General features: G+C 41.3%; 1 protein-coding gene across 7 annotated transcripts in view; it reads right to left on the reverse strand.

Annotated features, from left to right (window-relative positions):
• SH3D19 (SH3 domain containing 19) overlaps nt 1-20,812 on the reverse strand; it is a 171,867-nt gene that overhangs the window by 95,883 nt on the left and 55,172 nt on the right. For 5 of the 7 annotated variants that reach the window (XM_060116266.1, XM_060116256.1, XM_060116303.1 and 2 more), the window contains exon 2: nt 7,219-7,258. In XM_060116266.1, coding sequence (XP_059972249.1) covers nt 7,219-7,258 — 40 coding nt within the window. Of the gene's footprint in view, nt 1-7,218; nt 7,259-7,340; nt 7,557-8,969; nt 9,157-20,812 lie in introns of those variants that run through there. The other 2 variants (XM_060116276.1, XM_060116286.1) reach the window with 2 other exon arrangements.

Below are 20,812 nucleotides of genomic sequence, written 5' to 3' on the forward strand. Positions count from 1 at the left end.
ATGAAATGGGAGCAGTGTTTGATCATGGTTTTTTCTGAACATTCTTGATTACTTCCTCCTTTTTGTTTTCCTCTTTCAGAAATAATCAAAGAAAATGTCACTCAATTTTACACTCATGTCCTTATAAAAACCATTTGCTGACCTCTGCTTTACATATATGGTATCATACTGTACCTATTTTTTTTCTACAACTTGCTTTTTTTTTTTTTAATTGAAGTCGAGTTGGTTTACAATGCTGTGGCAATCTCTGCTGTACAGCAAAGTGACCCAGTTATACACATACACTTATTCTTTTTTTAATGTTCTTTTCCATTACGGTTTATCTGAGGAGATTGGATATAGTTCCCTACAACTTGCTTTTTATCATCCAAAATTCTGTTTCTGAGATTTATCTATGTTGTCACACGTAGCTGTAGTTCCCTCAGTCCAAAGAGTGCTACTCTCAACATTCCTATACATAGTTCCTTTGGCACAGGTGAAAGAATTTCTCTAGGGTATATAACACCTGCTGGGTTGTATGGTATGGGCATTTCTAGCTTTACCAGACATTGCTCAATTACTCTCTAAATATGACGTACCAAATTATTCTCAACCTCTGAGAACTGTTACTGTCAATCTTTGAGATACCTGTACCAACTCAATGGAAGTGAAATGGTACCTCATTACCCCCACGGAACACATCCTCTTAGTAGTAGCAAGGTAAAGAATCTTTTCAAATATTAGTTGGTTCCTTAGGTTTCATCTTTTCTGAGCTCCCTGCCCCTATTTTACTGAGTTATTTGTCTTTTTCTTTCTGATGCATAGGTTTTTATTTATGTTGGACACTAACTGTTGTGGCCTATGTGCATTGCAGCCAGGACTTGTCTTTTCACAGAGTTTTCACAGAGTCAAATTTATCAGTCTTTTTCTTTGTGGTCTGTACTTGTCTAAGAACTCATTCGTTACTCTAAAGTCATAAAGATATCCTTACGTATGTCTTCAAAATGTTTTACTTTTTTACTTTCATGTCTTTAGATTCTACCCTACAGGATAAAATAAAGCAAATTCCATCTAGATTTTTAAATATGGGTGATCAACTGCACCACTTGTTGACACGTCCGCTTTCCCTGCTGGCTCCATCACAGCATGTGACACAGAACCATGCGTATCCATCTGTGTCTTTGCTGGACTCTCTATCCTGTTCCCTCGACCTGTTTCTCTGCTGACAAAACACTTGCAAGAGTCTACCTCCTGGTCTTGATCTTTAAAGTTTCCTTGGTTATTTGGTTTTTCTTGTTCTTCCTTATAAATTTTAGAATCATTTTGTCTAATATTTTAAAAATTTTGTGATTTTTACTGAAATTCCATTGAACTTTATAAATGGGTATCAAAGGGCATTATGACAGGCTTTAGTAATATTTACTAATATTCAAATGATAATTTTTGAGAAATAGATTAAGGGTTCTCTGTTTTGCTGCCGCCTTTTTTTTTTTTTTTCCTGCTGTAAGTTATTTCCTTGTAGTTGGTAAAGCATTTAAGGCAAAGTAGCTGGTTTTTCAGCCTCCATAAGTCACTGGGATCTATTATTCAGAGCTGGTGGGGTGATAAAAAGAGTTGCTAATTTTCCATTGCTGGCACGGATTGCCACAGGGCTTAATTTTCTTCATTATCTTTAGCTCTTACCCCCCTCCCAATTAGCTTCCCAAACTGCCATTCCATAGTACATTTTTCTAGATGGTATTAATAGCTGTGTCTGGGAAAGGAAGTAACAAATTCAAACAAATTTTAAAAATCCTTTATAGTAAGTCTCTCACTTGGAGTTTTATAATGCACTTCAGTACATCAAAGACGCTCAGTAAAGAAATATGTCTAATTTTGTCTTAACTCACCATCTCCAAACTTTTTGCATGCACTAATTATTCACTTCTTGCATCCTAACTGATATCCCACAAAGAACGTTCCATGGGACAGCAATTTGGGAAATGGTGTATTTAAACTAATAACGAAAAGACAAGAAGAGTTCAGATATTTCTGACGTCTACAAAACAAACGAATCAAAAAGCACCCAGCAAGCCTCTTGAAAATGCCTTAGTGATGTTTTTCAGCTTGGGGTCTTAGTGTTGACCTATACCTAATAAGACTTTTCCTTTAACTTGACAATAGTTTTACTTTCCTTCTTATTTCAGCACCGAAATGAAAGAACAGGCAGCCGTCCCAGATTTATTCACCTCTCACTGTGAAAGCTATAGAAGTGTTTGGCCTTAGAAAAACACAGACCAAAGAAATGCATCTCTTATCCTTGCTGGGCGTTGAGCCCATGCTCTTGCTGCCAAGTGGCCTGAGGAGAACCAAAAAACATACCAAAATTAAGTGACTTTTATTTATATTTTCTCCTTTCTGCTCTGTTGATGCAGCAGGTATTAATTTGCTTGATGCACTGCTGGACTGACAGGGTGGCCTGGCTCAGCTAAGGATGGGAGGGGAAGAGGAGGTCACTGCCAATCTCAGCAGACACCCTGGACAGACAACAATGACCTTCCCTGGAAAACATTTCTCCTTTCTTATAGGGCATTACTTCTTGCTGCTGTAGTAACAAACATTCAATAACAGTCATGGGCGAGTTTTGAGAGTCAGGTTCTTCCCAATCTGCAAGGGAAAAACACTGGCATTTCCTTTCTCTCCGCGTTACATTTGACATTTATTCCATATTCATTTATTAAGTGCTCATTGTGGACCAGGCACAAAGCTAATTGGTAGGGTTACCAAGACCAGCAGCAGAGTCCTTGAGAACCTAAACTATAAATTAGAGGTTGAAGACCGAGTACCACAAGCATTGCCTGAAGCAGAACTAGGAAGACTTGGATCCTGACGTGAGAGACTGGGAATGTAAATCCCAGACAATGGGCGCTCTGTGCTCCACGAAGCTGGAGACTTTTTCTTGTTTTCGGTTGTATCCTGAGCCTGGATATTTATCTGCTACTGAATGAGGAAGGGCTGGAGCCATCTAGAATCATGATTTAGCCATGCATGAATCTTTTCTATTTTATCCCAGCACTAGTTTGTCCAGCTTTTCCTTGACATGTTCCCCTACAGAATGGCGCATTCCATCCTTGACCTGCTATGCCTGGAAATCTTTCCTCGCATTGTGCAGAAATCCACCCCCTCAAGGTTCCACCCACAGACGCATATTCTACCCTCTGGGATGCCGCAGAACACACAGAACCATTCCCTCCACTGCTACTTTTTATTGTGAAAATTTCAAGTCTACAGAAAAGTTGAAGAAACAGTACAATGAACACCCATATATACTTATCACCTGTTCACCAATTATTAATATCTTCCCATATGTACAGTTTTATCTCTTGCTGTGTTTTTTTCTTCATGAATTATTTGAGAGTACGCTGCACACAGAAGCCTGCATCACCTCTAATACGTCTGCATACATCTCCTAAGAATAAGGACATTCTCCCACATAACAGCTTCCCTACTATACACCTAAACAAAGTAATATTAATCAAATATTATGTAAAATAAAATTCGTATTTAAATTTTCTTAATTATCCCCAGTGTTTTTTTTATTCTTTTCTTTTCTTTTTATTCTTTATTTTTTTCTTGGCCACACTGTGTGGCTTGTGGGATCTTAGTTCCCTGACCAGGGATCGAACCCAGGCCCTCGACAGTGGAAGCATGGAGCCCTAACCACTGGACCGCCAGGGAATTTCCCTAAGTGTTTTTCTGTTTTTTTTTTTAAATCTGGATTTTAAAATTCCAGATTAAAAAAAATCACAGCCTTTTTTATTAACCTAGAATATTTTTCTAGCCTTTTTGTATTTTTCATAACATTACCTTTTTTTTTGGCCAGGAACACTACTACATAAGTGATATCTGTGTACACTGCTAAAGCATCAGCTGGAGCCACATATCGTCAGGTTGTCTCACTAGTGGTGATGTGGATATAAGTTGACCACTTGATTAAGAATGGGATCACCAGATCTCTTCATTGAAAAGGTACATTTTCCCCTTTATAATTAAAAACTTAAATATCATCTTATGGGAGTGTGAATATCTACTCCTCCAACAATTTTTTTTTTTTTTTTTTTTTTTTTTTTTTTTTTTGTGGTATGCGGGCCTCTCACTGTTGTGGCCTCTCCCGCTGCGGAGCACAGGCTCCGGACGCGCCCGCTCAGCAGCCAGGGCTCACGGGCCCAGCTGCTCCGCGGCATGTGGGATCCTCCCAGACCGGGGCACGAACCCGTGTCCCCTGCATCGGCAGGCAGACTCTCAACCACTGCGCCACCAGGGAAGCCCTCTCCAACAATTTTTTACCCAAGTTTTAGGAGCCACTGGTGATCTTTGCCTGAATCAACTATTACATTGAGAATTATAAAATGATAATTTTCTGATTCTATTTCTTCTTCTACATGGATTTTAAAAAATCCAGTGTGTTAGAATCCACTATCATTTAAACATTTTTTGCTACTCAAATTGGCCCAGATTTGGCCAGTGGGAGCCTCTTGAAGCTGCCTCCTAGGCCTTTTTGACATGACCCCGTTAGTTGAGCATTTCCTACTTTCTGTCACTAGGGGTCCAAGCTTACCTGTACTTTCCCCTTCCCAGGACCTAGAATTAGCCATTCCTCCGAGGCTCCCTGGTTCCTCCTAGAGGGAACAGCACTTATGAGGAACAGTTTTTCTAGTCTCTTCTATACAGCCCTCCAGGTGTTGGAAGCCAGTTATTTCTGTCCCATACCCCTCCCCAAACTTCCAAACCAAGGCTAACTTCACCCAATTTCTTACACAAGTCTTCCTGCAACTTAGCTTCGATTTCTACCCAGCTCGTCTCTTTCATAGTCCCTGTCCCAACTCAGCTGCTGTCTTCTATCCCAGTGGGTCCCAACCTGGCTCTGCATCAGAATCACTGGAGGACTTCTTTAATACACAGATTCCCAGGATCCACTTACTGGATGAGAATCTCTGGAGTAGATCACGGGACTGTTTCTGTTTCCTTAAGTTCCCCAAGTAATACCAACATAGCCAGCCCACTGCACATGCCAATTTTTTAAGGCCTTGTGGACCCAGTATTGGATACAACATCAAAAGTGTGGCCTAGAGCTACCCACTTTTCTTGTACCAGACATTAGAGTTCCTTCAGCATAGCTAAATCAATGCTGACATTTCTGGGGAGGTGGAGGCAATGACATGAGATTTTTGGCTCATGATGACTGAATGTATTTATTTAGTTGATGTTGTTGGCCCCGCCACAGGGCTTTTGGGGGATCTTGGTTCCCCAACCAGGGACTGACCCTGGGCCACAGCAGTGAAAGCCCAGGATCCTAACCACTAGGCCACCAGGGAACTCCCCTCATGATGAATTTATGAATCCTCCAGATCTTTTCCAACATATTATTAAGGTGTATCCCCCCTATCTCTTCATGCTCCACTGATCCTTCAGCCTTAGGTGTAAGGATTTACATTTGTTCCAATGAAAACACATATTGCTTAATTCAGTTAAGCTTTCGGTATGTCAAGGGTCTTATGCATCCTGATTTTATCATCCTAATTATTTTTTACCCTTCCAACTTTATGTCAGTCAAGCACGCTGTCCAAGTCCCCTTACATTGTCTCTTTTTCTTTTTTTTAAAGATTTTTTTTTGATGTGGACCATTTTTAAAGTCTTTATTGAATTTGTTACGATATTGCTTCTGTTCTACATCTTGGTTTTTTGGCCGCGAAGCATGTGGGAATCTTAGCTCCCCGACCAGGGATTGAACCCACACCCCTTGCAATGGAAGGCAAAGTCTTAACCACTGGACCGCCAGGAAAGTCCCTTCTATTATTTTTTTAAGTATTAAAAAATCACTCTTACACATATTTCTATGACTGTGGTTGTGGTTATATAACTGTATGTGTTTGTCAAAACGCATAGAATCATACAGCAAAAAAAGTAAATGTATGTGAATTACAACTGAAAAAAAAAATCAGCCTTATATCCCAAATACTCATTTACATTTTTCTCTCAGATTAGGTCTCACTAACTTATTCTGATTGACAATCTCTGCAAAATGTATTGCTGTTCTAATAGAGTTTTCATAGATTTTGTATTATTATTATTATTTTTTTTGCGGTATGCGGGCCTCTCACTGTTGTGGCCTCTCCCGTTGCGGAGCACAGGCTCCGGACGCGCAGGCTCAGCAGCCATGGCTCACGGGCCCAGCTGCTCCGTGGCATGTGGGATCTTCCCGGACCGGGGCACGAACCCGTGTCCCCTGCATCGGCAGGCGGACTCTCAACCACTGCGCTACCAGGGAAGCCCTAGATTTTGTATTTTTATTCATCTGAGGTCAATGCATTCTAGAGTTTGATACCTTGAAAAAGCATCAGGATTTGTTTACCAGGCCACTCAACCCAGTGAATGTATTATTACCATTTTATCAATTCCCACAATATAAAATGCAAAGAAAAAGTGATGGAATGTGGAATAAGGTGAAAATAGTATTTTAAAAATTACAATCCTTCACAGAACTGGGTTAAAAAATCGAATACAGGCCTGTCATTCTTGCCTAGGAGTGGAACTTAGACAATTTGCCACATATAAGTTTGACAAGGATTTAAAATGTACTCTTCAGTGCTGGTGAAGGTCTTGTGAGACATACTCTCAGACATCATGAGAAAGAGGCTGAAGCAATAGAACCTTCCTAGCCATTTGAAACTATCTAACAAGAACTTAAAGAATTCAACTGGAATACATATATACTGATAAAATCTAGAGAGAATTATGTCAAATTTTTAGCAGTAGCCAGCCATTTCTAGCTGATGAAAGACATGCTGGTTTTTTTTTTTTAATGCTTTATATTTTAAAAAATAATTTAAAAATTTCTACAATGAGCCCATGTTAGTTTTATAATTAGGAAAAAAGCAGTACATATTTATAAAAAATACCAATTAAAGAACAAGGAGGAAAGTAAACCACAAAAGGAAAGAAGCAGGGATAAAATAATTTTTTGCAAAGATATACCTGTCACTGATAGGAATTCTCAAAATAAAATATGTCTTCCAGGTAGTCAATAATTTTATAAAGAATTTTTGTTCAGAGAATGAACAGTATTTCCCTTGTGAAGCTTGAGTGCTACAGAGGATTCAAATATACAGTATTTCTAAAAGGGACACTTGCACTCCCTCCAAACAATATTTTCCAAATGAGAAGCTTTATACAGAGCTAGTAAATACTATAAATTCATACCTTGAAGCACGATGCTCTGGTTTATTTCGTTCGTTTGGATCTGTAAAGAAAGAAGACAGTTACATTTTAAAATGCTCTTTAGGCGTCCTGGGAAAGAAGTTCTTACATCCCAGCTGCCGTACCCTTAGATTTCACAAAGGACTGTTCAAAGGTTGCTGTGTCTTCCCCTTGTAAGGCTCCTCTTCAGAGTTGAAAGGATTTGTCTGACAGAGGAGGTACGAAGGGTACGAGGAAGGACAGTCATGTAAGGTTTTTACAGTTTGTTAAAATCACCTCCTTAGAAAATATATCATTACATGTATTGTTTCATTTTCAAAGATCTTTGCTGTTTTAAACACTTTGCTAAAACCAAAACAAATTTAGCTAAGGAAGGAAAGTAAGGAAACTGAAAAGCCACAAATTACTCAGCTCAAAAAAATCATTCCATGAATCATGGTTGGCAAAAGCTTCTAACAGGATGGGGAGGGGGAAGAAATGAGCAGTCAGCTACATCTGCACATACCCGGAGACCAGTAGAACCTCTTCCTTAACTCTCTATCACCCAGAACTTTTCAGAAGTTGGATTTCCATGTTTCACAGATCATTAGGTCTAATGTGCCGTAAGGCAGTGGTTCTCAACCAGTGTCAACGTTGCTCCTCCTCCCCCAAGGGGACATCTGGCAATGCCTGGAGACTTTCTTTGGTTGTCACAGCTGGGGAGAGGGAGCTACTAGGATCTGGTGGGTAGAGACAACGGATGCCGCTAACCACCCTACAACAAAGAATAATCTCACCCAAAATATCAACAGTGCTGAAGTTGAGAAATCAGGAGCCTGGCTGCTTGAAGTTTTTAAAAATGCCTCTTTGCACTGTTCTGAAATGCTCTTAATCAGCCTGAAGACTATTATATACAAGAGAAAGAGCCACGAAACCCACAGGATGTCTTTTTTTTTGACTCTGAGTAATTATTTTTTCTTCAGTGCATGCTTAAAAATAAATAAATAAATGAAGCAAAAAGATCTCAGTGTTATGAAAAAACTAACAACAGAAAGCAGTGGGTAAGCCACAATAAAATCCTACACGATGACTTTTAAAAATCCTATGCAATGTTATCACAATAGAGTTCTCTAAAGTATCTTCTGAATTAACACGAACATGATATAATTTAACGGTGAAACAAAGATTAGACAGGGATTCTCTTTTTTTTTCTTCCTTAATTTTACTGCTGATGGAGCAGCATAAAGGCAACGAAGACATTCTCTAAAACTTCTAGAGAGGTTTATGGAAGAAAAGGAATCAGATTTACATAGTTAAATATAAATTCTTTCTGAATGGGTTCATAATAAAAAAGAAATGTCTTTTTAAACCAAGGAGTTAGCACACAGGAAGACACTGTACTCTGAAACACTAACAAGTAGGAAGAGTCGCAATAAAACATGTTTGTTAAGATATAATGCTCTTCAAAAGGCACAAGGTTAATACGCTTCTGGTTCCAATTTCTCTATACGCTGAGCATTACTGCCGTTTTTAAAACTTTTGTTTTAATTTAACTTGGTTTACCCCTCCCTTAAATAAAAACACAGTTTTTCCCTTGTTGAGTACTAAAAATTTAAAGTCAGGAATACAGCGCACATTTTACTCATTTTTTCTATCGCTCCTCTTCAGCTTTTAGCCTGTTAGTTTTGCTAACAGAAGTAAAGTATGATGTCTCAAGGTAAAGCTAGAAACTAGATGTAGATCAGCTATCCTCATAACAAAGCAACAAGTCTTACCTGTGGCTAAGGATGAGCTAAAAGTCTGCCCGTAACACCATTTGCTGTGGCTGTGGTCCTAGTTTCGTTCAGTTTTTTTAGGCATGTAATAGCGAATTCCCCTACAAATCTTCCTAGTCGTACAACACACAGGAGGAGGGGAGAAACAGAGTCACAATGCATGTAAACAAGACCCAGCATCTGAGGGCTTCCCTCCAGGGCCTGTTCTGATTGGCAGATGTGTTATGATCAGTCTGCACAGCTGGAATGTGGCCATTCAGGAAGTGAATGGCTCATGGTTCTCCTTCTTTTCTGGTTAAAACAGGAAATTCTACAGTCATTTTAATACTTTCTGCTCTAAGAAAATACAAATACCTCCCCACTGTACTTCCCTATTGAGAAGTAATTAAAATCTGAGACAATAACTTGATAATCTGTTGGAGGGCATTTGAAACATTTCCTCCCAAATTCATTCTTAGCGTTACATGTGTTACATTTCTATGTAACTATGCATACACAGTTACTCCTAAGACCCATATATTTGATAATTTGAGGGTAAGGGTAAATTATCCATTACTCACAATATTCCCCAGCCCCTAGCTCTTGGCAGTGGAAAACAAATTAAAATACATGTTCTTGGCTTGATCTTTTTTCTTAAAGTATACAAATAATTGTACTTCACATTTTGCCATAAGCCATCTTTTAGCTTGAAAACATATAAATATGTACTGTCTGTATGTTGTGTACCTCTGTGTCTACACATATTTTTATATACTTATTTTAAGCAAAGTAATTTTCATGATAGCCGAGGCTATTGTACAATTGTCGAGAGGTACATTAGTGGTAACACTGAATTTCTGGCAAAATAGTAAGTGGTCATTTTGATCCAAAAGCTAAGACTGAACAAAACAAAGCACTGAGGGCAGATTTGGGATCTGGATCTTGCCAACAATAATAAAACATTTGGATTAAAATCCCCTTATGAAAAATGAGAACAGATCTGTAGCAAACATAGAAATTTCATCTTGACTATACAGTGCTTTAAGCATATGGTTTCTATTTATTTCAAATTAAATACTCTTTGGCACACTCCCCCCAATTTTTTTCAGAGTTTCTAATTTTTAAATAATTAGAATATACTTGCAAAGGCTTCCCAAACTTTTACATATTTAGAAATCACACAAATAACTTACTAGCCCAAAGTCTCACCATTTCCACAAAGAAAAGAGTTATTAGAGATAAGAATGCCCTAACTCTAAAATTTAGTTGCCAAATGGTGCACATTTGCTGTGGATAATGCACTAACTCTGGGGACCCACCAAGTAGAGCGTGATGATCTTTAGGTCACTCAAAAATGAGCAGTACACTCTCAATGTGAAGGTCAGCATGGCTGGGTGGCTGTGTGAAAGTGTGTTGGTTTCGTAGGTGTATGTCCCCCCCCCACACACACACAGACACGCAACGGAGAGACAAAGAGAGAGAGAGCGAGAGACCTTGCATTCCCTGTCCCCATTCATCCACGTCTCCTAGTTAATAAAGCTAATTGAGGAAATGGAAGAATACCCTGCAAGAATAACAAAGGCAGAAAGTAGGCAGAACTGGTGCAAAGGGTGCTGAAGCCTGGATGTGTGTAAATGTTGTGAGGACGTGGAAAGGAGGCAACGTGCACATCAAGGGCACCAAGAATCAGGAGAGTGCTGGGAAGTTTCCATGGGTCTGTGTGAGAACTCCAGATTACCCACGTTTTCCTGCCATGATGACTCCTGGTTCTAAGTAATCGGACATACACGACTCCAATGTTCATATATTTAGGTGGTGTACCACCATTGTGGAAATAGGCCCTTATTCTGGTAGGGACAGCTTTTTGGGAATGGCTAGACAGATTCTACTGATGCTAATTATTCAGGGTGATTCTGAATCTAATAATATGACAAACACTTTGAAATGAAGATGACAAAAATGCAAATGTCATCTTTTGCTTTGATTAAAACTAAGAAGAATGGCCAACTCAGAGCTTATTAGAATCCACTGTAAGACATTCAGGCTTTGAGGATTTGGCTCTGATCACTTAACTGGAGAGAAAAATCAACTTACACTACTTGCTCAAGTCAGCAACAAAAGGTCCTAAATCATTCTTTGAAATTAGTGGGAAGACAGTCCATGGGAATGAAAATACATAGAGTGGGAATCTGTCTTGTACCTCATATTGGAATACTAACATGTCCCTTTAGAATGACTATTATCTGTGAAGGGATTCTGGATCAGACTCCAAAGCATTACTTACATACTCCGGCTTGGGAGTATGTATGAATAGTTTATGTTTTTTAAAAAAATGGTCAATGCCTGTCAGTATTAACTAAAAGATACACACATTCTGAAGAATACTTTGCACCTACGATATTATCGCCTCTTTACTTACGAGAAGCAGAATAAATAAAACAATGAATCCCTCCATTAGAAGACAGGGTATCTACGCAGGGTTCACAAATCCTACTTTAATGACTCTAAAAGATAGCAAAACTGGTTCTACTCAAATAGAACATGAATGGAGTTTTATATATCTCAGTTGAGAGTTTCAGAGGCTTTCCTAAAATCTTTAAATGGTTCTTATATGTAGGCTGAGAAAATGGCAAATATGTCTACTTGAAAAAACTCCAGCATTCGTTCTAGAAATTACTGACACCAGCTAATACCTATTCACCTCCTCTTTCTTTTTTTTTTTTTTTGGCTGTGTTGGGTCCTTGTTGCTGTGCTTGGGCTTTCTCTAGTTGTGGCGAGCAGGGGCTACCCTTCGTTGCAGCATGCAGGTCTCTCATTGCGGTGGCCTCTCTTGTTGTGGATCACAGGCCCTAGGCACAGGGTCTTCAGTAGTTGCAGCATGCGGGCTCAGTAGTTGCGGCACACGGGCCCTAGTGTGCGGGCTTCGGTAGTTGCAGCGCGTGGGCTCAGTAGCTGTGGCACATGGGCTCTAGGGTGCGCGGGCTTCAGTAGTTGTGGCACATGGGCTCAGTAGTTGCAGCACACGGGCCCTAGAGTGTGTGGGCTTCAGTAGTTGTGGCGCATGGGCTCAGTAGCTGTGGCACATGGGCTCTAGGGCATGTGGGCTTCAGTAGTTGTGGCACACGGGCTCAGTATTTGCGGCACACGGGCCCTAGAGTGTGCAGGCTTCAGTAGTTGCGGCACACGGGCCCTAGAGTGTGCGGGCTTCAGTAGTTGTGGCGCGTGGGCTCAGTAGCTGTGGCACATGGGCTCTAGGGCATGTGGGCTTCAGTAGTTGTGGCACACGGGCTCAGTATTTGCGGCACACGGGCCCTGGAGTGTGCAGGCTTCAGTAGTTGCGGCGCGTGGGCTCAGCAGTGGTGGTACATGGGCTCTAGGGCACGCGGGCTTCAGTAGTTGTGGCACACAGGCTCAGTAGTTGCAGCACACAGGCCCTAGAGTGTGCGGGCTTCAGTAGTTGCGGCACGTGGGCTCAGTAGTTGTGGCGCATAGGCTCTAGGTTGCACGGGCTTCAGTAGTTGTGGCATGCAGGTTCAGTAGTTGTGGCTTGCGGGCTTAGTTGCTCAGCGGCATGTGGAAGCTTCCTGGACCAGGGCTCAAACCTGTGTCCCCTGCACTGGCAGGCTTCTCAACCACTGGGCCACCAGGGAAGTCCCTCACCTCCTCTTTCTAATTCCATTTCACCACCCTCATTCAGGTGTGTTTCCAGACTGATTTTTAGCCACTTTTGAGACTCTCACAGTGACTAGTATATTGCTCTTTTAAATGGTAGGTTTTCAATACATATGTATCTGTTGTTGTTGAACTTAAGCAAGAAAGTTACTACTGTCTTGGTCCAAGGAATGAAAGAACATCTGTGAGTGACCATTGCACGAGAGAAGTTGAGGTGTATTTACATAAGCGCTGCCCACGCTTCTGTGGATAAGTGGAAAAGTCTAGTCTACAGCACTGCCAATACTGATACCTTTCATTAATTCTAATTATAAAGTGCCTCAACTCGTTCAAATGAAGCACGCTAAAATCACAGCGGGAGAGAAATTAGAGAGGGAAGGGAAGTTTTTTCCACGTGGAAGTTATGTTTCACCAAAGAAGCAGACTGTCTCTGGAATCTTGTTTTCTCCTTCCCATGCCTGCTGCCTTTACCTGCATTTTAGGATCTGATCAGCACTTGTATGAATGGTTGTGTCTTGATCGAATTTTCTGGTTCCTGTCTCTTCCCCTCCAATACAGCCGTATTCCTGGCCAGATAAGTCCATGCCTCGGAAAAATTACAAATTACTATGTGCCCCAGACTCTGAGAGGACTCCATGAGGTAATGACAGTGACATCCTTAGAACGTTGCCTGTGCATAATAATAAATGTCAGCTGCCACCTGGTGTTAAAAGGCCAGCTATTAACTAGGTGGAGTGACTAGTCCTGCAGAGTAGTGATTGCACAAGTTACTTAACCTCTCTACATCTCAGTTTTCTATCTACAAAATGGGCAAGAATACTATCTTTGTAGAGTTTTTGTGAGGATAAATGAATTAAAGTGTATAAAGAGCTTAGCACAGTACCTGGAACATAAGTTTTACAACTCGAATTCTGCCACGACTATTCTTTTTTCTTTTCTGGCATGCTGCACAGATTGCAGGGTCTGGTTCCCTGACCAGGGATTGAACCCAGGCCACAGCCCAGAATCCTAACCACTAGGCCACTAGGGAACTCCCCTGTTACGACTATTCTTATTATCTTTCATGCCTGGCTCAAGAACCACCTTCTTCATGAAACTGCCCCGACTCCTCTTCCTCTTTAGCATCCTTGTATTAGTTTCCTGTTGCTGCTGTAACAAATCACTTTAACCTTTGTGGCTTCGAACGACGAAGATGTATTACCTTATAGTTCTAGAGGTGAGAAGTCAAAGTAGGTCTTACAAGGCTAAAATCAAGGTGTGTGCATGGCTATATTCCTTTTGGAGGTCTTAGGGAAGAATCAGTTTCCTTGTCTTTTCCAACGTCTCGAGGTCACCCGCATTCCTGGGCTTGTGGCCTCTTCCTCCAACAATGTAGCATCTTTAAGTCTCTGACCCTGACCTCTTCCTCCGACTCCCTCTTCCATTGTGGAGAAGCTTTATTATTGACTACGTTGGGGCTGCCGGGATAATCCAAAATGATATTACATCAAGATCAGTTGATGAAGAACCTTAATTCCTCTTTGCCATGCAATACAACATGACCACAAGTGCCAGGGATTAGGACATGACATCTCTGAGGGGAGAGCATTATTCTGCCTACCACATCCTACCTGAACTCTCGTACTATCTATACCATTCACTCGACATTTAGCAATACTAAATAATACTGTATTATTATTTAGCTTTAGGCATCTGTCTACCCCCTTATCCTATCAGTGTGTCTGATGAAGGCAGAACTGTATCTTAGACTCTGCTTCACAGACTGCCCCCTGTAAATATTTGTTGATGATGGTAATACCCAATGCCCTCCCAAGCCCTTTCCTTTCCTGCGCTGCATTCTTTAGGCTGTGGTTGGTTCACTGATATATCTGATATTGCTGAAAAATGTGCCTTCCTAAGAATTCCCAAACTTTTTTTTTTTTTTTTTTTTTTTTGCGGTACGTGGGCCTCTCACTGCTGTGGCCTCTCCCGTTGCAGAGCACAGGCTCTGGAGGCGCAGGCTCAGCGGCCATGGCTCACGGGCCCAGCCGCTCCGCGGCACGTGGGATCCTCCCGGACTGGGGCACGAACCTGGGTCCCCTGCATCGGCAGGCAGACTCTCAACCACTGCTCCACCAGGGAAGCCCCCCAAACATTTTTACTTTTTATAAACACCCTAGTGATTTAAGAATCACCTCTGCCCTAAAACAATCCACATTTGGTCTATTCTTCTGTCTCAAAGCAGCTCTCACCAAACCAAACTACACACAGGAGAAAAAAAAAAAAAAAACAACTACATAGCACATTTGCACTGGAAGAAGAATCAGCTATTTGATAACAGGCTGCTACTTCTTTTTAATAATTCTTCCTTAAATAGTTCAACTGAATCATTTTGATTGTTGGGTCCAACTCACTACTGAAAGAGGCTTTATATGATTTGAGTTTTTTATGTTAGTTTCACAGATGAAACATCAGAGCCACCATCTATACTGCCCATGTTCACCTCAAAGTGAATTCGGTAGAGACCTCTGGAAGAGGGGCATTTCATCAGAGCCACTCAGGTCCTGGGAGGCAAGGTGATGAGGGGAGTAGACGGAAGCAGGCTTCGCAGCAAGGTGTCCTCAACACTCCCTGCTGCTCCCACCTCAAGCTCCCTAGTGAGTCTGTTAATAATTACTTTTGTAACTCTTTTTTTAAATAAATTTATATATTTTATTTATTTTTGGCTGTGTTGGGTCTTCGTTGCTACGCATGGGCTTTCTCTAGTTGCGGTGAGCGGGTGCTACTCTTTGTTGTGGAGCATAGGCTCTAGGCTCACGGGCTTCAGTAGTTGTGGCACGTGGGCTCAGTAGTTGTGGCTCACAGGCTTTGGAGTGCAGGCTCAGTGGTTGTGGCGCACAGGCTTAGCTGCTCCGTGGCATGTGGGATCTTCCTGGACCAGCGCTTGAACCCATGTCCCCTGCATTGGCAGGCGGATTCTTAACCACTGCGTCACCAGGGAAGCCCCTTTTGTAACTCTTCTTGTTACAAAATGTCACTTTTTTCAGCAAGTGAAACTTGTGATTTAAGACAGGATAAAAAGAACTTTTAGTTAAAAAAAAATCTCTATTCCCCCAACTGCCAAGTTAAAAATATTAGACCCATATTCAAAATATTAGGCCACTCCTAAGGGTTTTTCTAAAGGAGGCATAAATTTTACCTGGAATAAGATATGCTACAAGAAAGGTAACCTGAGAAAGTGACCCAATAACAGGGATTGCTTTCAGTGTTTCCTAAATTCTAAAATCCTCTGGGGTAGTCACAAAGCATATTAGTATCTTAAAGGCTCTAAGAAATATTACAATTAAAAAAATCTGTTTGACTTTAACTAGCATTTCCCAAACTAATTTGAAGAGGAAACATTTCGTACAAAATCAGACTTGATATCTAGTACCTTAGCATGAACAATGTTATTTCATTAGCACCATCCACTCCCCTGGGAACCCAAGGCCCCTTTACAGAGCTAGTATTTGCATCTCCACGTCCAGCGCCACCCATGACATGTAGATGGCACTTCTCTAATTAACTGAACTCCAGCTGATGTAGGGCCAGGCATGGTACCCAAACGCAAAAAGGAGAAGGAACTAATGATGAACAAATCCCCCAACCCGATCGGGTTAAACCCTGATCTTTGAAGATTATATTAAATGTGTCCTTCCTTCAATCCCGTCACTTATTTATCTTTGATTTTGCATTGTTTGGGTTAATTTGTGCATTTTAGAATTACAGGTTCCACAAAGAAGGTTTGTGCATGTAGTGCTTCCAGGTCTCTACTACCGGGTCCTACCCATAATGGGAAATCAGTTGCTATTTCAGGATGACAACCTAGATAGAGGTTCAGGGCAGGAACTCTAGGTCAGACAGGCCTTGTTTTGAGTTCTTGCTCCACTGTTTGTATATTACCTGAATGACCTTAGCAAAACAGTTAGCCTTTGTAAGCCTCAGCATCCACACGTAAAAGGGGGACATGTCATAGTAGTGCTCATCTTATCAAGCTGAACAAGGATTAAATGAAGAGATGCATACAAAGGATAGCATGGTGGCTGACCATGATAAATGCTCAATAAATGTTTACTATTATGATGATAATATGGGGGATACAGAATATTCATAGAGTTCATAATATTGTGAATAGAATTATCTAAAAGGTTAATCATCCTTTGTCCAATATGGATTTTGAAATTCTGCAGGGTTTTTTTCTTGCTTATTAGTGGTGAAGAGGACAGGAACGCACTAATAAATAATTTCCAAAATCTTCCTTGACCCAACGGCTCCAGCCTCTTTCCCTTCCCCTTCTTTTGAACCAAGGGCTACTATGAAAAATGAATACATATGATTTTCCCTTTTTTTTCATTTTCCCACTGTAGCCTCTGACAGAAGTGATAAATAAGCCCTGAAAGTAAGCAGCAGAAGGAAGAAAGAGAACGAAAAGGCAGACACAGGTAGTTCCTTCAGGATGAAAAACTGTGCCAACCAAGGATCACCACCCCTCCCATCCCCTGAAGCCTCTTCCCAATCCGAGTTCATCCTGAAGGTGTTAAGCCCTCACAGTCATTTTCTGAGACTCAAGATTCTAACATGAATTTCCTGAGAAGGATGAATGAGTGATATAAGGACAGAAACTAAATAGATTAAATATAGGTATTTTATCTGTTTATGAAATTACTGAAATCTGCCTCCATATTTTAGGATTCTATGGATTTCTTCTACAAGAATCCAGAAAACAAAGATTAAAATGTGTTATTTCAGGTGTCAAAGGGTAGGTAACATCTCTAACCACAGGGTGCCTTTTCAGCTCTTAGGGTAAAAATAAAGATGATTCTTTTCCCCCTTAAAGGGCAAAAAGGTCCATTCTTACTGTTCCTCTCCCTTTAGCTCAGGATGAATTTGCAGATGTCGCAACAAGGTTTTACCTTGGTAGAACTGACTCTGCAAAGTGAGCAAATATCAGAAACCACTGGAACCAAGAGACTCCCTTATCTGGGCAAGCAGGAAACAAAGGGAAAATCACATTATTCCAAACACCACACACCTCACTCCGATGTGCAAACCTTTCCTACATGGTTGAGGAGTTTTCTGATCGGAGTCTTATTTTTATCCACAGTGGGGCAGCCTTGGCCTCTAATCTAGAATTATGAAAACCTTTTTTTTTTCTTTTAATCAATTCGGTCACATCCAAGCCTGGCCACGTTACCTTACTGACGGGTAGAGGATGTATTCTCTGTACAACAACACACGGCTTCTTGCAAGTTCGGGCCCACCGAGCTCCCTCCTCTCCACTCCGTTAACAAAGTACCATCCACACAGACACCTTCAAAGGCTACTGGAACACAGACAAGGAGCATGCCCAGTGGCCTCCTGCTCTTCAGCTGTGTGGCTCAGTTCCGAGTCTTCACAGTTCTTAACACACAGGAACTTGGGGTGAGAGGAGGCCCGAGAGGCATCTGCCATCTTTGCTTTGAAGCTTATTTGTTTCCCACGGGCAGAAATAACGCTCTCCCTCCAACCCCCCCGGCCTCCCACCCCCGCCAACACACACAGTGCCCCGCACCTGTTGGCACTTATCACATTTTGACTCACGTTATCATTCTCTTCGTGTCTTCACGCTTCCACCACGATCAGTTCCTCTAAGCCAGGGCCTTACGTACCCTATCACGCCTGGCAGAGCCCCTTACACAGTAGGGAAACCTAAGTATCTGTCATTGAATATACTGGCATGAAACCTCTCCAACACCTCTGCAAAGTGGACAGCCTTTGTGTTGGTGTTTTTTTGGAGGAGGCGGCTGTTACTAATTCCTAGAGAAGAGATTTTGTGCATTACCATGGGAAGGCTTCAAATAATTTTGATTTGGAATGAAAGCATTCTGAAGTGCTACTTCAGAGTTGCAGAATTAGTAAAAACACATTCATGTCATGAAAAAATGCACTGTTTAAGTGAGGGCGGGGAGGCAATGCAATGATCACAAAGAAGTACAGGAAGCTGTACAAGGGATTCACTTCTGTGGGTGCCTGGTCACAAAAAACAGTTGAGGTCAATTCAAGAACTGGCTATCAGGGGGTCAACTCCACCACCAATGACAGCTGTTATTCACCCAGCGTTTACTATGTTACAAGCATTCTTAATACATTCACATTTAATCTTCACAGAAGTCCCATGATGCAAGTCTTTTCCATTTTACTGATGAGAAAACAGAGTCTCAGAGAAGTCAGTTAAATTAAGAGGGAGTATGAATTTTCAATCTGGATCTGAAGAATCCCAAAGTCCCTGCTCTTCCCACTACATCAGAAGGCTGGCAGTCCCACTCGTTTGATGAACTACAGGATAAATGTGCAGAAATGCTGTTCACCAGAAGCCGCACTTATATTTCAGCATCAGATGGTGTATTGTTTAGAGACTGAATCCAGGGCCTCAAATTCCTTCCAACTGTTTCTGAGGTTTTCTTCAGCTCCACAAAACATACAAACACCCTCTTATAAATTCCTAAGAATACAGAAGGTTTTGACTTGGGCATCTTATAACAAGATGTCTGAGCTGGCAAACAGTTTCAATTTGCTACCTTGTGCTCTCAATAATCTTATGCTACTAACATGAAATTTATGGGCTCAACAGAGTATGGACACAGGTGCATGATGGGAGGGACAATTCATTTAAAAATTAACAGATTGTGAGACAAGCTTGAATTCTGTTGGAATACTGTTTGTTGTTAATTCTTGTACCCTTGGAGTGAAATTTTTAAAAAAGAATAAAGTGACCTCAGAGAGTTATTATATTTTTATAGGATACCAATCTGGATGTTGCTGATCTTCTTTTCAAATACAATTAGCTATCTTTTTTATTGCAATGCAAAGTCCACTCTTAACGACAGCTAAGACACACAAACATTGGGGGATGAGGAGGAAGAACTAGAAGATATATTAGCCACATGACCAGAAATTGGCTCTGGGGCAGCTGGTGTATCATTTATGCACACCAGACTTTCAGGTATCTTGGGTTTGCCTGTCATCCCCACACTACTCCACACCCAGACTCATGGGCACATGGTGAAATATGTGTGTTTGCATCATTCATAGATTAACCCATGCGCCACAGGCAGTTAAAAATTAGGTCTGAAAAACAGAGTGATCATTTGATCAGGGGACAAATCCAGCAATATAGGGATGAAATACAGGACCTATTCAACATTGTCAGAAACCAAAGTAAGGTGTTGTGTGCTTTCTCCTCACAGAGCTGTAAATGAAACACCAGCAGATGCAGGTGAGTGAGATGATCTTAGCCACTTTCTGGCTCAGTTTGCTCAGGTAGAGAGCTCTCTGATCTACTCAGTTCTGGGGCCAGAGAATAAAGAAACAAAGATAATGCTGACTGTCTTGGAGGATAAGAGATTAAGGAATACAGCTGGAACACAACAAAATCTGCTTTTGACAAACTCACAATCCATGTTGAGGACTGTAAGAACAAACAATTTCTAAAGCATAATGCGAATACAAAAAGTACGTAAGAGGGCTTCCCTGGTGGCGCAGTGGTTGAGAATCTGCCTGCCAATACAGGGGACACGGGTTCGAGCCCTGGTCTGGGAAGATCCCACATGCCGCGGAGCAACTGGGCCCGTGAGCCACAACTACTGAGCCTGCGCGTCTGGAGCCTGTGCTCCGCAACGGGAGAGGCCGCGATAGTGAGAGGCCCACGCACCGCGATGAAGAGTGGCCCCCCGCTCGCTGCAACTAGAGAAAGCCCTCGCACAGAAACGAAGACCCAACACAGCCAAAAAAAAAGTGCATAAGAACCTTAACATTCTTGGACATATCAACAAGAATTGTGAGAATCTGCAAAGTCGTCAACAAAAATATTTGCACAAATTCCCAGACCTCTCGCAAATAACAATTTCATCAAAATCCATGTATTTCCTATGTACATCTTTGTAGCATGAGTCAACTGCATTTTCATCTTTCACTACAGTTTTATCAATCACTTGCACAGCTGTACTTACCTTGCAGGAGGAATAAAAAAATTCCTACATCAGCTGACATGCAAATTACTTGGACTTACAGAGTTGCTAGTGAATAATCAAATGGTGACTATCAAAATAAATGAATGCCCAAGAGCTACCAAAATACAGAATTATAAGAGGTTTAGTTGTGACTAAGAAATCTCCAAAGGCTTCCCAGAGTAGATA

The sequence above is a fragment of the Mesoplodon densirostris genome, chromosome 1 (assembly GCF_025265405.1).
Source record: "Mesoplodon densirostris isolate mMesDen1 chromosome 1, mMesDen1 primary haplotype, whole genome shotgun sequence".
In the NCBI taxonomy this organism is placed as follows: domain Eukaryota; kingdom Metazoa; phylum Chordata; class Mammalia; order Artiodactyla; family Ziphiidae; genus Mesoplodon; species Mesoplodon densirostris.